This window comes from Selaginella moellendorffii, unplaced genomic scaffold (genome assembly GCF_000143415.4).
Source record: "Selaginella moellendorffii unplaced genomic scaffold, v1.0 SELMOscaffold_137, whole genome shotgun sequence".
Taxonomy (NCBI): Eukaryota; Viridiplantae; Streptophyta; class Lycopodiopsida; order Selaginellales; family Selaginellaceae; genus Selaginella; species Selaginella moellendorffii.
In genome coordinates this window covers 177,930-194,669 of record NW_003314398.1, presented here as the reverse complement: position 1 = coordinate 194,669, position 16,740 = coordinate 177,930, and the positions used below count along the sequence as shown (strand labels likewise).

General features: G+C 49.7%; 5 protein-coding genes across 6 annotated transcripts; 4 read left to right on the top strand and 1 right to left on the bottom strand.

The window, feature by feature from the left end:
* The first annotated feature begins 6,640 nt into the window (after positions 1-6,640).
* Positions 6,641-9,760, top strand: LOC112343167 (pentatricopeptide repeat-containing protein At1g09410, mitochondrial-like). The gene is made up of 4 exons (XM_024666230.1): positions 6,641-6,787; positions 6,964-7,245; positions 7,375-9,157; positions 9,303-9,760. The coding sequence occupies exons 1-4, from the start codon at positions 6,641-6,643 to the stop codon at positions 9,758-9,760; spliced, it is 2,670 nt and encodes an 889-aa protein (XP_024521998.1).
* On the top strand, positions 9,711-13,199 carry LOC112343154. Its single transcript, XM_024666203.1, has 14 exons — positions 9,711-10,302; positions 10,359-10,423; positions 10,497-10,554; positions 10,612-10,724; positions 10,782-10,850; positions 10,924-11,463; positions 11,513-11,982; positions 12,030-12,094; positions 12,163-12,242; positions 12,299-12,403; positions 12,457-12,599; positions 12,659-12,781; positions 12,850-13,002; positions 13,062-13,199. Exons 1-14 carry the CDS (start codon positions 9,966-9,968, stop codon positions 13,183-13,185), a joined length of 2,445 nt encoding a protein of 814 aa, XP_024521971.1. The 5' UTR covers positions 9,711-9,965; the 3' UTR covers positions 13,186-13,199.
* On the top strand, positions 13,153-13,820 carry LOC9629464 (ribosomal protein S14, mitochondrial). Its single transcript, XM_002992533.2, has one exon. The coding sequence runs from the start codon at positions 13,227-13,229 to the stop codon at positions 13,797-13,799; it is 573 nt and encodes a 190-aa protein (XP_002992579.2). The 5' UTR covers positions 13,153-13,226; the 3' UTR covers positions 13,800-13,820.
* A 23-nt stretch (positions 13,821-13,843) lies between these two features.
* Positions 13,844-15,645, top strand: LOC9629463 (pentatricopeptide repeat-containing protein At1g09900). The gene has a single exon (XM_002992532.2). The coding sequence runs from the start codon at positions 13,859-13,861 to the stop codon at positions 15,578-15,580; it is 1,722 nt and encodes a 573-aa protein (XP_002992578.2). The 5' UTR covers positions 13,844-13,858; the 3' UTR covers positions 15,581-15,645.
* LOC112343158 lies at positions 15,613-16,726 on the bottom strand. Of its 2 annotated transcripts, none has more exons than XM_024666212.1 (6): positions 16,581-16,726; positions 16,432-16,506; positions 16,261-16,368; positions 15,993-16,213; positions 15,885-15,938; positions 15,613-15,826 (listed from the first exon to the last, which is right to left on the bottom strand). In XM_024666212.1, exons 1-6 carry the CDS (start codon positions 16,684-16,686, stop codon positions 15,674-15,676), a joined length of 717 nt encoding a protein of 238 aa, XP_024521980.1. In that variant the 5' UTR covers positions 16,687-16,726; the 3' UTR covers positions 15,613-15,673. The 2 variants fall into 2 exon arrangements, with proteins under 2 accessions (XP_024521980.1, XP_024521981.1); XM_024666213.1 differs by having other exon boundaries at positions 16,432-16,503.
* Positions 16,727-16,740: the final 14 nt, after the last annotated feature.

The window sequence follows — 16,740 nt, the reverse complement described above, 5'->3', positions numbered from 1 at the left end:
GCCCAACAAGATCTTCGAGATGTATGGGCGCGAGGCGCGAGCAATCTTCGACGCCATGCGCTGCAAGGATGCCTTCTTGTGGGTGCTGATGATGCGCGCCTACACTCGGCACGGGAATCTCGATGGCGCGCAAGCCGTGTTTGTGTCGATGCCCTGCAAGAATCTTGTGTCGTGGACATCCATGGTGTGCGCGCTTGCCGAGAGGGGGCGAATCGAGGATGCGGAGGAGCTCTTCTTGCAAATGCCCGAGAGGGATTCCATCGCCTGGAACGCAATGATCGCGGCATTTGCCCGCGCGGGGAATGCCGCGAAGGTCGAGGAGGTCGTCCACGAGATGCCGGAGAGAGATCTGGCATCCTGTAATGCTCTGCTCGCGGCATACACCCGCGAAGGCGAAAGCGCGTGTCCAGTCCGGGAATTTGCGTGGCGCTCGGCTGATGTTTGACGAGATGCCCGAGAGGGATTTGATCTTGCGTAACTGCATGATATCTACTTATGCCGAGGGTGGCGGTTTCGATCAAGCGAAGCTACTGTTTGATGATATGCCCGAGTGGGACGTTGTGTCTTTCACTGCGATGATCAGAGCATACACACAAGGCCACGTAGTAGATCAAGCAAAAGCGTTTTTTGATAGCATACCCCAGAAAAACACCGTGCTAGCAGAGGCGTGTCACGTGTTCGAATCCATTCCAGAGAAAAACCTCACGTCGTGGACCACGATGAACGCAGCGTGTTGCAGATTGACGCGGCAGCGGATCTCTATCGTCGGATGCCCACGCGGGACGTGGTGTCGTCGGCGACAGTGATCGCGGCGGCAGGGACCACGCGACCGCGACGCGGATATTCCGCGCGATGCCCCTCGTGGACTGCACGGCGCTGATCGCGGCGATGTCGCAGGGCGGCGACCTCGAGGACCTGTTTGCCAAAATGCCGGAGCGCCACCTGGTGACATGGAATGCCATGCTGGCAGCGTGGACAGCGGCCACGTGGAGGGCGCCAAGTCGCTGTTTGACTGGTGACGTGGGCTTTACCATGAAACCATAACTTGGGCGATGATGCTGCTCGCCACAAACCGGAAGTTTGGAAGTCTCCTCTACAGCCTGGAAGTTTGGAAGTTCTCCTCTCGTTCTCACTGTTCTCGTTTCCTTCCAGGTGGGAATGGTGCTCAACGAGACACTGCGGCTGTATCCACCGGCCGTGTTCTTGGTCCGTACGGCCATGGAGGACACGAAGCTGGGAAACTTGAGGGAACCGGCGTTCTCGTGCCGATACTCTCTATCCTCCACGACAAGGAAGTGTGGGGTGAAGATGCCAACGAGTTCAATCCATAGCGCTTCGCTGACGGTGTGCTCCTCGATCTACATCTCTGTGCGAGCGGCAAGATCCGAGGAGGCATAGCCACTCCCTGGGCTCGGGCACAAAAGGCATGTTGGCGATCAGGTCCTCCGCGTCCTCCAAATAGCCACCCCTCGCCAGAAGACCGACGATACAGCAGTAGTGCTGCCTCTGGAACTGCAAGCCATAGTCCATTCCCATGGAAACGAAGAAAGATCTCCCGGCACGTAGCTTGCCTTCGTGCTTGCACGCTACGAGCATTGTAACGAAGCTCGTCCCGTCGGGGAGACGGCACAGCCGGAGCCTGCTAGCGCATCGAAGGCCTTCGCCATGTAGCCGTTGTGGCACAGCGCCGATATCCAGGCATTCCAAGACGTGAGGTTCTCTTCTGGAAGGCGAGCAAACATCTTTTCAGTGCATGGAACGTTCCCTATGCTGGCATGCGCAAAGAGAAGGGAGTTCCAAGATATGACATCCCGTTGAGGGATCTGCTGGAAAAGGTGGCGTGACATGTCAGCGTATCCTAGCTGGGCATATGCTACAAGCATGGCATTCCATGCCACCAGATTCCTCTCCGGCATATTTTCAAACATGCTCTTAGATTCTTCAATATGTCCATACTGGGCATATGCTGTGATAATTGTGAAACCAGATTCCTTCGCAACATCGACTCAAACAAGCGTTAGTATCTTCCAGATGCCACGAACTGGCATATGCGGACAACATAGCAACACACGCCACAACATCCCACCGGTATTCTAGTAAAGATCCGCTCAGCTTCTTCTAGATTCCCCAGCATCCGCGTATGCTGCTAGCACACAAGTAAAAGAAGTGACGGCATGGTAGAGAATATCCCAATAGGAAATATCAGATGCCCGTTTTGAGCATATGCTGCAATAAGGGCATTGTAAGATACCAAGTCCCACTTGGGCATGTTGTCGAATACTTGTTTCGCCATCACCACGTCACCACTAGACTAAACTGCCAACAGGAACGAGTTACAAGAGAAGAGGTTGGATTGTGGCATCACGTGAAAGATTCCAATGGCCAAGTCAATATGCCCGTGTTGGGAATATGCCAAGAGCATCGAAGTCCAGCCAGGTTAGTTTTATGCTAAGAAGAGCTGTCCGCAAGACCAAGTTCGTGAGGGGCATCTGGAAACAGATGCTCTCGGCTTCAAGTATTTGCCCATGGATGGTATAAGCAGAAAACATGGAGCTCCAGCAAATGAGGTCCCTCTCAGGCATCCATTAAGTGGAAAAGATTCCAAGCTTCTACCAACTTCTTGTTTCGTGCATGACAAACAAGCATTGAAGTCCAGGAAACTAGATTCCACAGCAGCATTGCAGTTTCATCCATTGCCGCATCCATGCCAGGGACAGTCGCCCATCCGCATGTTTTGCAAGATTATCAGCAGTACCTCCATCCCAGGGAAATTTCCTCGCGGAAGAAGAGGATTTCTTCTTGTCATCGCTGAGAATGGGAGCCCTGGAAGCTGCTGGATGAACTCCAGTTTGACCTCATTCGATCAAGACGAAAATTTTGACTAAAAGTATTAAAGTCAGAGTGAAACACAACTTTGTAGATCGCGAGACTTTCAGTGCCTCTTCTGTATATATATTTTGATCATACAAGAAAAAGTAATGCAGGAAGACGATGCAATGGGTTTGGCGATATGCTCTTGTTGTGATTTTCATTGTATTATCAATTGGCATCCAGACGACCGAGAGCCAGAGAGTCGGACCGCCTGGCCGATCTGATCAGGATTTTAGGCCCCCAAGGAGGTCCCCTCCCGAGATGATGCCATGACAAGAATGACAATTTTGTTCTTCCTTTCTTCTTCTGATTTCTTTCAAATTCTATGTTTTTTTCTCCTGACAACACATACTTCTATCAAGGATTCTACAAATCCCAAGGACATAGTATATAATTCTTTGTCATGATTAGAGCACGTGAGGTCAATGCGTGGGCTTGATCCAGAGCTGCAACGATCTCTCCAGGGTCAGGAGCTCCACGACGCATTCCAGGAGCTCGCCACGGCCGCCCCCAAAGTTCGCGGGTGCTGATGGTGCGCGCCTACGCTCCTCATGGGAATCTCGACAGCGCGCAAGCCGTGTGTGCCTTGTGTCGTGGAAAGCGGAGGAGCTCGCCCGAGAGGGACTCCATCGCCTGGAATACGGTGTTCGCATGATGATGCCACAAAGGCGGAGGAGATTTTCCACAAGATGCCGGAGAAAGAATGCTCTGGTCGCGGCGTACGAGATAGTGGTCATTTTCTGGCATTGTAGAGAATATCCCAATAGCTCGCATTGTAAGATACCAGGTCCCTCGTGTCTGGCTGTTGCCAAACTCGAAAGTAATGAGTTACAAGGGAAAAGGTCATTGCGTGAAAGATTATGCCAAGGGCAAGGAAACAATGTTGTGCTAGCATTGAATGTTATGGACACTTATGAACGCCCAAACAGATGCTCTCAGCTTCAAGAATATGCCCATTGATGGAACTCCAGCATCAAACAGAAAAGCTTCCAAGATTCTCGAAACTGCTTAAAAAATCTAAATCCTGGACATGCACAGCAAGTAACCAATTTGAAATGATATCATTGTGTGGCATTTCGTTAAAAACTGTGTAAGCTGTGTTTTGGTAATAGATGTGGCAATCAATTTGCAACCCAGCACCCATGTAGCCTTTTATCTGGTACAATGGTTTATGTGGTCCAATTTTTGTATGAATTTGTATGAGTTTTTTATGTTTCCATTGGATGGATCTTGCACACATTGAACTTTAGATATATAATCTACATTGTTTAATAATGGATAACAATTGTCTATATCAAACCTTTGATATGGGTAAATTTAACAATATGTAATCCCTTTAAAGTATGTTTCCCTTTGGGAAAAAATTATTTCCAAAAGGTTGGAAATAAGTTTTTTATAAGTTAAATTCCCATAAAAAAATTAAAAAGAATGAACTTCCTTTTAGAAAATTAATTTTTCCTATAGGATACACTTATAAAAGATTTGTTTTCCCATCCTTTTCAAAGAATTTATCTTATCTGCAAGAAAGAAAAGGTTTTTAAATAATATATTTTTCCAATGATTGAGTTTTTTAATGGAATATTAGAAAGTTTTTAGGAAAGTTTATGAATTATAAATATGGTTTATAAATTATAAATAAAATATTAATTTAAATGAACAACATGAAGATCTCTATTAGTGGGATTGGAATATTTTCTATTGGGTATTATCATATGATTTTAAATTCTTCTATTAAGTATTATTTTTAATTGAAATTTCTTTAAAATTTTAATTTTTTTATGAAAATTATAGGTTATTAGTAGCGAGAGAAAGGGAGTGATGCCTCATTCTCTTTTTGTTGATTATGCTTTCTTGAATCCCTTGCATTTAGTAGCTATTCCGTTTTGCATGGGCATGACATGGGACAACTTGAAGATGCCACAAGATCTTTTTGTAGAATCCAACTAGTAAATTTATCATGGAGTAAATAGAATCATTTTTCCAAACAAATTTTGTTAAATTAATATAATTTATATTTTATTTAAATTACTATATAAATATGTTAGTAGAATGTAGTAGAGAGATACTTCAGGTGGCATATTTTTCTTTAGCACATGTAAATGCAATATGTGTTTTGTTGTCAAGGGGGTGATATATCTACAAATTGCAAATAAACTAATTATAAATTAGAGAATTTCAAAATTCTTGAGAAGAAAAGTAAGCTCCACCCAAAGTCCTAACATCTCTATCATGTTTTGTTATTTTATTATCCTTTTCATTTTTCATTCATTCTAAAGTGGTGTTGACGACTTGACTTTATATACTATTATTTTGTCCTTCACCACCTTTGCAAACACTTTCTTCATTTGGGATACCTTGAAGTTAGTTGGTTGTTTCCTATGCACTTTCAAGAGCTAATCAAAGTTACATTGGAGCACAAGTACTTGAATGTATTGTGGGAGGATTTTTTTCTTTAGCATTTTTGCATTGCTGTTATTGTCATGCTTTAAAGAATGGATCCTTTTGCAATTTAGTTTCATAAAGTTTATCAACACGCACAAGATCTTGAACAAGAACCATGTTTATTATTACATTTGAAGAGGTTTACACCACTTGTGAGCCTCATGAGTAAGCTCACTCAATTGGTTGAATCATTAGCACATTGCAGTGAGCTCCACACTTTAAACTCCAAGGTAGTCTGACATAGCTTAACTTAAAAGAAAAAATTGAAGATTAATTCATCAATACTAAAAATATACACTCACTAACTTGCTTGCACTCTCCTAATGCTCACTTCTTATGCCTTGCTTGTCTCAGCACTCCTTTCATTGCACCTAGCTCTATTTCACAAAATTATAGCAAAACTATGTTGGGCTAGTTGAGTTGCTCCTTAGCTGTGGCTATACTACCCTACTACCTCACAACTCAAACTCTCAACTTGCCTGCAGATGGGGGAATGCCAATCATTCTCTCCTACAACAAACACCCCATAGGAAAAGCCCTTAAAGGAATCATTAATTACCCTTTATTAATTACCCTTTTGGAAATTTTTTTTTACCCATATGATAATGGCATATAGCTATACCCTGGGATATTCAATGAGATCTAAATCGAATCCATCACAGCCCCACACAAGCAGGAGCCCTGCGATATTCCAAGACAGAAAACATCCATTGGAGCCATTTCTAGTCTGAATGTGAGCATGGGCTCCTTTAAATATGTGGAAATCTGTGACAAGGTGGAAGCCACTGAATGTACTCCAGTTTGACCTCATGACTGAAAGAAGAAAAGTCAAAGTGAAGCACGAATTTGTAGAACAAGAGACTTCCAGGCAAGCTGTTCTACTCTTGTATACATGTTTTGACCATACAAGAAAGAATAATGCAAGCAAACATTGGAAGCAATACGCTCTTGTCGTGATTATAGCATTTTCATTTGTCATTCAGAAGGTCGAGAGCCAGGAGTCTAATTCGAAATCTACAAACCCCTGCCAAGATGAGCCCATGACAATAATGCTTTATGTGTTGGTTCTTGTTCTTTTTATCTCCAAAACATGTTATTCTCTTTGAATCGTTCTTTGCCGTAAGATCGCATTGTAAGCATTGGCTCCTTTAAAACGTGAAAATTGTCACAAGGGAGCCCTGGAAGCTGCTAAACAAACTCCAGTTTGACCTCGTTCGAACAGTCAAAAGTGAAGCACGACTTTGTAGGACACGAGACTTTTAGTCAAGCTGCTGTTTGGTATATATGTTTTGATCATGCACATGAGAAAAGATCACGCACGAACACAATGCAACGGGTTTGGCAATACGCTCTTCAAGTTGTGATTTTGATTGTACTCTCAATTGTCATCCGGAAGGTGGAGAGCCGATTTACCGTGGCTATCCGAAATGCCGAGGGGTATAGGCCTCCATCGAAGACCCCTCCCGTGAAGGGGGTATGACAAGAGTGTGTTCTCCCATTCTCCTTTAAACAATTATATTCTCCTTGAATTGAATTGGATCAAGGGATTTCTTTCTTTCTATGCCTCGGAAGACGTGGTTTTCTTTGTCATGATCAGAGCACGCTTGCTATCCTATGCTCGATCGAGCTCAGTGCGTGGGCTTGATCCAGAGCTGCAACGATCTCTCCAGGGCCAGGGAGCTCCACGCCGCATTCCAGGAGCTCGCCACGGCCGCCGCCACTGACACCTTCGTGCCCAACAAGATCATCGAGATGTATGGGCGCTGCGGGAGCGTGCGCGAGGCGCGAGCGATCTTCGACGCCATGCCCTGCAAGGATGCCTTCTCGTGGGTGCTGATGATGCGCGCCTACGCTCGGCACGGGGATCTCGATGGCGCGCAAGCCGTGTTTGTGTCGATGCCCTGCAAGAATCTTGTGTCGTGGACAGCCATGGTGTGCGCGCTTGCCGAGAGGGGGCGAATCGAGGATGCGGAGGAGCTCTTCTTGCAAATGCCCGAGAGGGATTCCATCGCCTGGAACGCGATGATCGCGGCATTTGCCCGGGCGGGGCATGCCGCGAAGGCCGAGGAGATCTTCCACGAGATGCCGGAGAGAGATCTGGCATCCTGGAATGCTCTGTTCGCGGCATACACCCACGGTGAGGATCTACAAAGATTTGTTTCGTTGTTTCACGCAGCTCCACTGCGGGATCTTGAGACCTGGACGTCGATGATCGCCGCATTTGCTGCCGATGGAGATTCTCGCGGATCCAAGCACACATTCGATGGAATGCCCGAGTGGGATCTCGTCGCCTGGAATGCAATGCTAGCTGCGTACGCCGGGAATGGAGAGATCAAAGAGGCCGAGAAGATCTTCGCTGCCATGCCCCATAGAAACTTGATATCTTACAACACTATGCTGGGTGGGTATTGCAAAACAGGGCTCGTCACAAGCGCAAAGCGTGCGTTTGATGCTATGCCACAATGGAACACAGTAAGCTGGACGGCGATCCTCACAGCATATGCCACGAAAGGGCATCTAAGCAACGCAAGGTATATCCACAGGGAGATGCCAGAAACCAGCATGGCAACGTGGAATGCCATGCTGGCCGGGTGTGTCTCCGCCGGCGACATTGACAGGGCTGGTCGGTTGTTCCACGACATGCCGGCTTGGGACACGCTGACGTGGAATGTCATGCTGGGCGGCTATGCCCAGATTGGGCATGTCTTCCAGGCCAAATCTTTGTTTGAATCCATGCCGTGGCCCAATGTGGTGTCGTGGACGCAGATGATCTCCATGTACGGGGAGTACGGTTTTGTAGATTTTGCGAAGGATACGTTTGATAGGATGCCAAGTCGAGATTTAATTTCGTGGACGTGTATGCTTTCTTCGTATGCCCGAAACGGGCATATCAAACAAGCGTTTGACGTCTTCCAGAGCATGCCACACAAGGATTTAGCGTCAACAAACGCAGTCATAGCCGCGTTTTTTGACAATGGGTGTCTTAGTCGGGCAATTGCAATGGTGGACAATATGGTGGAAAAGAATCTCGTGACTTGGAACACGATGTTGGTGGGCTATGCACAAAATGGGCATTTTGAGGAAGCTAAGTGTTTGTTTGATGAAATGCCCGAGTGGGATGACTGCTCGTTTAACTCGCTGTTGGCGGCCTATGCCCAGTTTGGGCATCTGGACGAGACAAAGAGGGTGTTTGATTCGTTGCCTCACAAGGATCTCTTCTCCGCTACCACCCTCGTATGGGCATATGCCTCAAATGGACACCTCGAAGAATCTAAGATCCTGTTTCACAGAATGGCCTTCCACGATACAGTTTCATGGAATTGCATCATGGCAGCACACTCGCAAAACGGCGACTTGGAAGGCGCGGAGAGGATCTTCTCGCAAATGCCGGAGCACGGAGCTTCATCGTGGAGCGGGATCATCAGCTCACACTGCTGCAACGGCGGCGATTCCAGCTGCAAAGTTGTAGCGATGTTCCATCGGATGAAGATGGTCGCACTGCCAACCAAGATCTGCTTCGTCCCGGTTCTCATAGCTTACTCCCACCAAGCCAAAGTCGACGCTGGCTTGAGCTGCTTCGTCTCAATGAGCGGGGACTTTGGCCTCGAGCCCGTCAAGCAGCACTACTGCTGCGTCGTGCACTTGCTCGCCAGCGCCGGATACCTGCGAGATGCCGAGGATGTTGTCGAGGCCATGCCGTTCGTCCCTGACGCGGTGGAGCTTATGTGCCTGCTCGACGCTTGCCGGGGCCAGGGCGAGAGAGAAAGAGCCGCTCGAGTTGCCGAGCAGCTGGTGAATCTAGATCCAAAACACGGAGCAAGTTATGTGATTCTAGCAAACATCTGTATCTCGTCGCTAGCTTCTACCACCAAGGTCGTCAGATCCCACCAAAGGCTCGCCGGAAGACACCATAGACGTAGTCCTGCAAGGCGGAAGTTAGACACTCGCGACTCAAAGATCGATTTTTCTGGCTCTTGTGATCTTTCTAGCTCTTGCTTACCTCGAAGGAGCTAGTGTCGTTGCTTTCTTGCTTGAAATTCCCGGTGGTGCGCTTGTCACAGACGATCTCGTCCTGGAACCTGGTGATCGGGAGCTTGTGCTCGAACATCCCGACCTGGAAGCTTACGTGAGTGCCATCGGCGAGCTCCACGCTCGAGACTGGCAGCCAGTGGAAGCTCTTCCTAATCCACACCCCGTACATGTCGTACATCTTGCCGTGGCCAAAGCTCCCGCTGATTCGAGAATCGAAGAACAGGCCCTGCTCGTCCAGCTCCTTGGACTGGCACACATCGCGCAGCTCCACCAGGAAAGTGCCATTCGTGCGCACCTCGAATTTCTACAGCAAAGCCGGCGATTGAGCGAGAGGGAAATTCTGGAAAATTTTCGCTTTTGCTCACCTCGATCCCTGCCGTCGGGAACAATCCCGCAGGGAGGCCATTGGTGCTGAGAAAGCTGGCGATCGTGCTCGAGACTGGAAGATCGCGGCAGTAGCCGGCGATCGCGAATGCCGCCAGGGAGAATGCTAGAACCCTAATGAAACGATCCATGGGAGGAAGGGAAGCTCTCTCTCACAGACAGCTTAAGCAGTACCAAATTGGCTCGCTCTTAGACAAAATTGGATGGAGCCGCCAATGTAGACCGAGGACCGTCGGATGTGCGCCACGTGGCGGAGCAAGGGAGCTTCCTCCTCGTTTGTGCGCTCGGGAGAAAGAAGAGAGTGGGAAGAAGAGGGCAACTGGGCAAGAAAGAGGAGGCGCCAGGCCATGGCGCTGCGATTGTTGATGCTGCTAGCCGGCGGCTACATTCTGGGGATGCATGGAATCGCGGCGGAGGCGATCAGCGCTGGCGCTCCTGGAAGTTCTGATCGAGTGGGAGTTCTTAGGGTTCTTGCGAGCTCCAGTTCGAATTCGAATTCCAGTTCGCGCATCGCATTGTCGGCCTTTTATCCCGATAGGACCATCGGGCCCTCGGGCTGGGACTACTTTCGAGGTACGAAGATCATTTGCAATGCTTTCTCTCCATCTTTTTCTCTCTCTCTCCTGCAGCCGAGATTCCTGTGTCTTTCTCCGTACTCTCTATCATCCTCACCAAGAAGAGATGGACGTCCCAGGTAGAAAAAATTGCATTTTTTCCGAGAACTTCGTGCCAAGTTTCCACTTTTCCTTGTCTCTTTGCAAGAAAAGGGGAGTGGACCTCTTGTTTGTTTCCAATTCGGCGGCCTTCCACTGCCATCGGGGCCTGGTAAGGAAGCGATCAATTCGAGCTTTTGGTAGATTTCTCTTTTTATCGTTGGTACAGTGGAAAGCCTCGAGGTAGCGATTAAGATGGCCGGGGAGAGACGCAATGTTTCCACGACAGGGAAATGCGCTTTATTCCAAGAGTCCGTTCACATCAACATGACGAACGAACAGGTAATGTTCTACGCTCTGTCTACGCTTCCATTGACAATGTTTCTTTGACGTTTCCAGATAGTTTCTGGAGTATTATATATTGGAACATTTAGTGATCCAAGTCCCCATCGGACTCAGTCTACAATGGTAAGAAAAGCGTCAGCATATAAATGCTTGTCTTTCTCTTTTGTTTACAATATCTTGCTTGCGTTGTTCACAGATTTCACGGGGACCAACTTATAACTTTGAAGCGCAAGTTGCAGTTTCGGTCTGCAAAGACAATTTTGCAGGAGAGGTCTGTAACCGGAGCGTGAATGTTCTCTCGTCTTCCTCTTCCAGCGAGTTTTCTGTATCGGGTGTGGAGAGGATTGCCAATGGAACATCGCAAGCTTCTGGTAACACTTCTTCGTGGAGAACTCTGTTGGGGAACTGTGTTGCTCGGGGTGAGTGGACATTTTTCCTTCTTCAAATTCCGGACTTGGTGTCATCTTTGGAGATCAGGGTCGACACTGACGCTGCCGTGTCCGATATGAAGCTTGCTGCCAGACATGAAGCTCTTCCTCAACTTAGTGACGTTTCTACAGGCAATCAGACTCAGTTAGTTATCGAGGCGCCTATGAAAGGTGCGTGGTACATAGGTGTGACGGGTGACAATTCTACAGGCGGTTCAAACTCGTGTTTTTCTCTACTCTGGAGAATCCAGGATTGTGTGGCCGGATACGGTGGAGCTGGATGCAATTCGCCATCCATCCCGCTTGAGGTAGCTTTGTTTCTTATGGTCGAAAACTAATCTTAGTTCTTCTTCACAGAGAGTTGTTTCAAGGGCGAGCGAGTCACCTTTCGATTCAAGCTTTTTACCAGCGACGAAGACTAGCACCAAGTCTGGCTGGTTTTCTTGGAAGTTATTAAACGCGCAGGCTGTAAATACTACGTTGAGGTGGTTATATCTGAATCTGGAAGTTCCAAATGGTGCAGCTGGATCAGTTTTGTCTTTCGAGGTTCACTTTCCCGAGGCAAGTTTGATAGAGGCCTATGCTCGGTTTAAAGGATATCCCACGCTTGAAAGCTGGGACTTTCGCCACACATCCAAGAACAACAAATCTCTCTCCTTCGACGTCACGTACCCCGCGGAAGGATTGTGGTCTATCGGTGTGAGACATTCTCTAGCTGTTGAAGCGGCTCTCAAGTTCCGGGTGCATCTACATGGCTGCGTGGATTCTTGCTCGCACCATGGATCTTGCACCACAAGATACGAAGCCAGTCGCTTGAGTTTTTACAGGTAGAATCCTTCTTCTTGTGATGCATTAACCGGATGTTGGGCTACAGCTTCTGCAACTGCGACCGGACACACGGTGGGATTGATTGCTCGGAGAAACTCTTGAGTCTTTCAGGTAATTGTCATCTATTTTGTCTACATTTGCTTGGCAACATAAATTTCGATCTTAACGGTGTGTTTCAGCGAGATCCTTGCAGATTGCTGCTCTAGTCGGCTCGAATGCAGCAGCTGCTTTTCCAAGCTTCTGGGCTCTTCGTCAAAAGGTGCTCGATACATCTGCTTTAGGAATTTATTTTGTGCTGAAAAGCTCGTCACATAGGCTATGTCCGAGTGGCTCATATACACGGCCAGCGGCATCTCTAGTGCAATCTATCACTCTTGTGACGCTGGTGGCTGGTGTGCTCTGTCCTACGACACATTGCAGGCAAGCCAAGAGCTTAAAAATGTGCTCACAGTTCCTAACTTTTCGCCTTGCAGTTCCTGGATTTCTGGCTCTCTTTCCTGGCCGTGATCTTTACGTGCTTGTATCTGGCGGAAGTTCTTGGCCTTACCAAACCAACGCTTCATGTAGCTGCGGCGGTCATCACCGCCATCATTGCCAAGAACAAAGATCGGACAAGGTGTGCCAGAGGACGCAAAGTTTGAGCAACTTTAAGAACTAACTGGCTTTGGTGTTCAGTGTCAGGAGCGCACTCCTTGTGATTGGAATTGGCGCGGCGGTGCTTCTGCTCGGGCTGTTGTGGGAGCTGTGGGGGCAAAACAGGCTGCGTCGATGCGAGCCCTTTCGGTTGCAGTTGATAAGGTGAGCAAGGAGAAACTCCCGTGATCAAGAAACTAAAGCGCGTGTGAAACCTTCCATGGTTTTTCCAGGTTGTATAGCTTGGAGCTCCAAAGGAGCGCGTTCGTGAAGAAGCTCCGGCAAAGGTTTGTCTGGGCGTATGTTGGAATCGGAGTTATGATCGTAGCATTCGCGGGAGTATGCTGGAAACAGGAAACAGCGAGGAACTATTGGATTTGGCACAGGTAAGAAGAAAAAAGCTAGCTTTTCTTTGTAGATCTGTTGATGGTGTTGTTGGTTTCAGTCTCTGGCACGTAAGTATCTACACAGGCGCATTTTTCTTGCTCTTTTCGGTGATCCCCGAAGAGAGCACCACACCCGAAGCTGTACCGTCCGATGAAACGGACACATTCATGAATGGACGCTAGCGATTTGCTTTTGATTTAGGGTTCTTGACAGGGAAGAGACAATGGCATTCCTCCTGAGAAGCGCGCGATGGAACCAGTCCTTGCTCGGCGGCAGTCTTAGATCATCCTTCTTGTCGGCGCGGCCATTCACAAGCTCGAGCATCCGCTCCGCAGAAGGAGAAGCGCCCGCTCCAGGAGCTTCTTCTCCAGCCAGTGATTCTCCAGCTAGCGATTCTCCAGCCCCTGCTGCCGAATCTGCCAAGGATGCGGCGAAATTTCCACCGATCTTTCTGTCGCAGCGGAGCCCCGTCTATCTCAAGCGCATCGGCCGCATGGTGAACAACAAGGCGATCCGGGATTTCAAGCGCCGGCTGTGCGTCGCGGAGCACGAGAACGAGCGCATGCAGTACAAGGCGATGACGCACGACCGCAATCTCCCGCTCGAGGTCCGCCGATATTTCGAGAGCAAGCTCAACGCGCTGCCCAAGAACAGCTCCATCACGCGGGTGAGGAACCGGTGCATCATCACGGGCAGGTCTCGATCGGTCTACCGCAAGTTTAGAATGTCGCGAATCTGCTTGCGGGAGATGGCCGGGCGCCACGAGCTCATGGGGCTCTACAAGGCATCGTGGTAGATCTCTTTCAGGGATTTTAGGGTTCTTCAGCTAGGTAGCAAGGAGGAAATAAGAGGAGAATGCCGGTAGCGGCATTCTTTCTCGGCAGGAAATGGAGATGGGAGGAGGCATACAGGTTTTCCAGCGCTCGCTGCTTGGCCGCGTTTTGCGGCAGCCAGCTCGTGGAGACCGCAGTGGCAGGGCTGGATCGAGCGATCCAAGCTCGCGGGAAGAAGGCGGCATACAACTGGGCCAAGGATCCCATCCGGCCGGAGATGGTGGATGCCGAGGCCATCGTGGCCGCTGTCAAGGCTGGGCGATTGGACAAGCGCTTGGTCTCACACCTCCGGGACTCGACACGCATTGCGTGCCTGGTGCTGAGCCATCTCGTGCTGCCCGATCAGGCCGTGAGCTTCTTCGTCTGGGCCGCGAGGCAGGATGGATTCAAGCACGACATCACCTCCGCCAACCAGCTGCTGGAGACGCTCGTCCGGTGTGGCCGATCCATGGACGCGTATGGCATCTTCAAGCAGCGCTTCAGCCGGATGTTCAAGCCCAATGCTTTCACGTACACGGTGCTCGTCCGGGGGCTCTGCGACGCCGGGAGGATCGACGAGGCATGCGAGGTCTTCAACGAGATGCAAGGACGGGGTGGCATCGAGGCCAAGACGGCGATCTACAGCGTGCTGCTCAACGGGCTCCTGCGATCTGGGAAGCTGGACGATGCGTTTTCTTACTACCAGATGATGCAAGAGACTTGCCAGCCGGATTCGTCGACGTATAGCACCATGATCTACGAGCTCAGCAGGCAAGGGCGCTTGGATCACGCCACCAAAGTCGCGCAGGAGATGGTGGACAAGGACAAGATACCCGACATGCCGTGCCTGGGTGTTGCTCTGGAGATCCTGTGCCGGTGTGGCCGGGTGAGCGATGCGTGGAAGCTCCTGAGGATGATGAAGGAGAAGCATTTCAAGCCCGACGCGGTGCCGCACACGTACGTGCTTCGGAAGTTCTGTGAGGCGGGTCGTCTGGACGAGGCTCTCAAAGGTTTCGAGGAGATGACTGGAAACGAGAAGTGCGAGCCCGATTTTGTCACGTACAGCGTGATCGTGGACGGGCTGTGCAGCGCACAGCGGCTGGATGACGCTTGGAAGTTCATGGAGAAGATGGTGGCCAAGGGAAGAATGCCGGATGTTCGAACGTTCCGGAGCTTGGTGGAATCGCATTCCAAACCGAGGCTTGTGGAAGATCGAGGGAAGCTCGAGGATGGCAAACGAGCAAAGCCGACGGCGACCATGTATACGCTCCTCTTGTATGGGCTTTTGAGGAAGGGGAGAGCCGGGGAAGCGATGGAGCTCTACCAGCAGGTGCTATCGGGATCCACAAGGCCGAGCTTTCTTACGTACTGGGTGATCATCGATGGCCTTGGCAAGGCTGGCCGGGGTCTGGAAGCCGACGAGGTGTTCTCGGACATGATCCGGGGAGACGTATCGCCACAGACGGTCACTTACAACGCTCTCATCTCCGGGCTCTGCCGGGTTGGCCGCGTTGAAAGAGCTCTGGAGCTGTTCAGGGAGATGCCACAGCGGGAGTGCCGGCCAGACGCGGCGACTTACGGGGCTCTGCTAGATGGGATTTGCAAGGCTGAGAGAGCCGACGACGCTGTCACGCTGCTCCGGGAAGCGTCAGAGAGTGGAGTAGAGATCGATGTGGCTGTGCACGAGGCTGTTGTTGCGATGCTTAAAAGCACTGGGAGAGTGTCCAAGGAGAATGTTACTGCCAGAATGGAAACGCGAGAGTAAGCCGTTCACAGATGTTCTAACATTCCAGCAGCAGAGATAACTCTTACGAGACCGTGCTTCCAGAACAAGTGACTCTTTGCGTATGTACAGAGCTCAGTATTTCAAGAAAACCGTGGACGAGTGCAAGACCCACCAGTTGCCGAGAAAGCCAAGCAGCACGATCGACTCCGTGAGGCCGCTCACTCGGGCCAAGCAGAAGAGGAGATGGTCTTCCACCTGGATGTGCTTGACTAGCGAGAAGTTGAGCTGCCAATGCCAAGCACACACAAGTGTCAGGCTCAGGTATTCCTTTCAAGTTTTCTACCTGGTGTTTGAAGCGGTCTAGGCCTTGCTTCTGGATCGCTGCCTCCATTCGCCTCTAGAACAAACGATCAAACGTCAAAAGAGAAAGAGAAGAAAAGGAAGAAGCTACCTCTTCAAGCCATATGTGAATCGACGCTGGAGTTGGCTTTGTGCTCCAGACCAAGAGAAGCAGATTGACGGCCAAGCTCACCGGGTACTGCCAACCCAGGATGACTGTCAACACGGCCAGCGTCGGCACCCACAACTTCCTTATCCATGACGAGATCATGAAGCTTGTCTTGTCGAGCTCCTCGTTGGGAGATGCAACCCAAACTTTGGACGATCGAAGCTCTGGAAATTGTGATTGGAAAAGAAACTTGAGAGATGAACTGAAGTACCTGTAGCATGATCTTTTGACGCTCCCTTGGAGTCATGGTTGAGAAGAAGGCGGCCCTCTCTCGGCGGTAGGAGTGGATGGAGAAGTCCACAGGCGAATGGAAATCTTCCTACCAGAGGAAGAAATTCTTACAAGCTTTTTCTCTCGAGAATTATTTCTTCTTCTTCTTTACCTTGTTGTTGTGCCTCGCGTAGAACACCGAGAAGAGTTCTCGAGCTTGCATTTGATCCGGCGGCGGCGGCTGCTGCTGCCAAGGCGCAACAAAGAAATATTTCAGCCAAAGCTCTCGCGATGCGCGGCTCGCATCGCTGTAAACCTTACTATCGGAACAAGGCGCGGCTGCCGACGAGAACGATCGATGCGCCGCGGCGCGAAGATGGAGGCGCAGCACGTCGCCGGACCTCTTGAGCGCCTTGGCTGCAAACATGAGAGGAAGAAGAGGGGAGGAGCCCTAAAATCTTTTTAGAAAATTTAGGGCATA

Excerpts from the sequence above, each read along its gene's own strand:
- LOC9629463 (XM_002992532.2), top strand. The coding sequence starts at position 13,859 with ATGCCGGTAGCGGCATTCTTTCTCGGCAGGAAATGGAGATGGGAGGAG.
- LOC112343158 (XM_024666212.1), bottom strand. The coding sequence starts at position 16,686 with ATGTTTGCAGCCAAGGCGCTCAAGAGGTCCGGCGACGTGCTGCGCCTC. Across the intron at positions 16,369-16,431 it reads ACGCGAGGCACAACAACAAG|GAAGATTTCCATTCGCCTGT; the intron begins GTAAAGAAGAAG and ends TTCCTCTGGTAG. Across the intron at positions 15,827-15,884 it reads TAGACCGCTTCAAACACCAG|CTCAACTTCTCGCTAGTCAA; the intron begins GTAGAAAACTTG and ends TGGCATTGGCAG.
- LOC112343167 (XM_024666230.1), top strand. The coding sequence starts at position 6,641 with ATGCAACGGGTTTGGCAATACGCTCTTCAAGTTGTGATTTTGATTGTA. Across the intron at positions 7,246-7,374 it reads TTGTGTCGTGGACAGCCATG|GCCGAGGAGATCTTCCACGA; the intron begins GTGTGCGCGCTT and ends CATGCCGCGAAG. Across the intron at positions 9,158-9,302 it reads TGTGATTCTAGCAAACATCT|CTCTTGCTTACCTCGAAGGA; the intron begins GTATCTCGTCGC and ends TGATCTTTCTAG.
- LOC9629464 (XM_002992533.2), top strand. The coding sequence starts at position 13,227 with ATGGCATTCCTCCTGAGAAGCGCGCGATGGAACCAGTCCTTGCTCGGC.
- LOC112343154 (XM_024666203.1), top strand. The coding sequence starts at position 9,966 with ATGTGCGCCACGTGGCGGAGCAAGGGAGCTTCCTCCTCGTTTGTGCGC. Across the intron at positions 10,303-10,358 it reads GGGCTGGGACTACTTTCGAG|CCGAGATTCCTGTGTCTTTC; the intron begins GTACGAAGATCA and ends TCTCTCCTGCAG. Across the intron at positions 12,243-12,298 it reads TCTGGGCTCTTCGTCAAAAG|GCTATGTCCGAGTGGCTCAT; the intron begins GTGCTCGATACA and ends CTCGTCACATAG.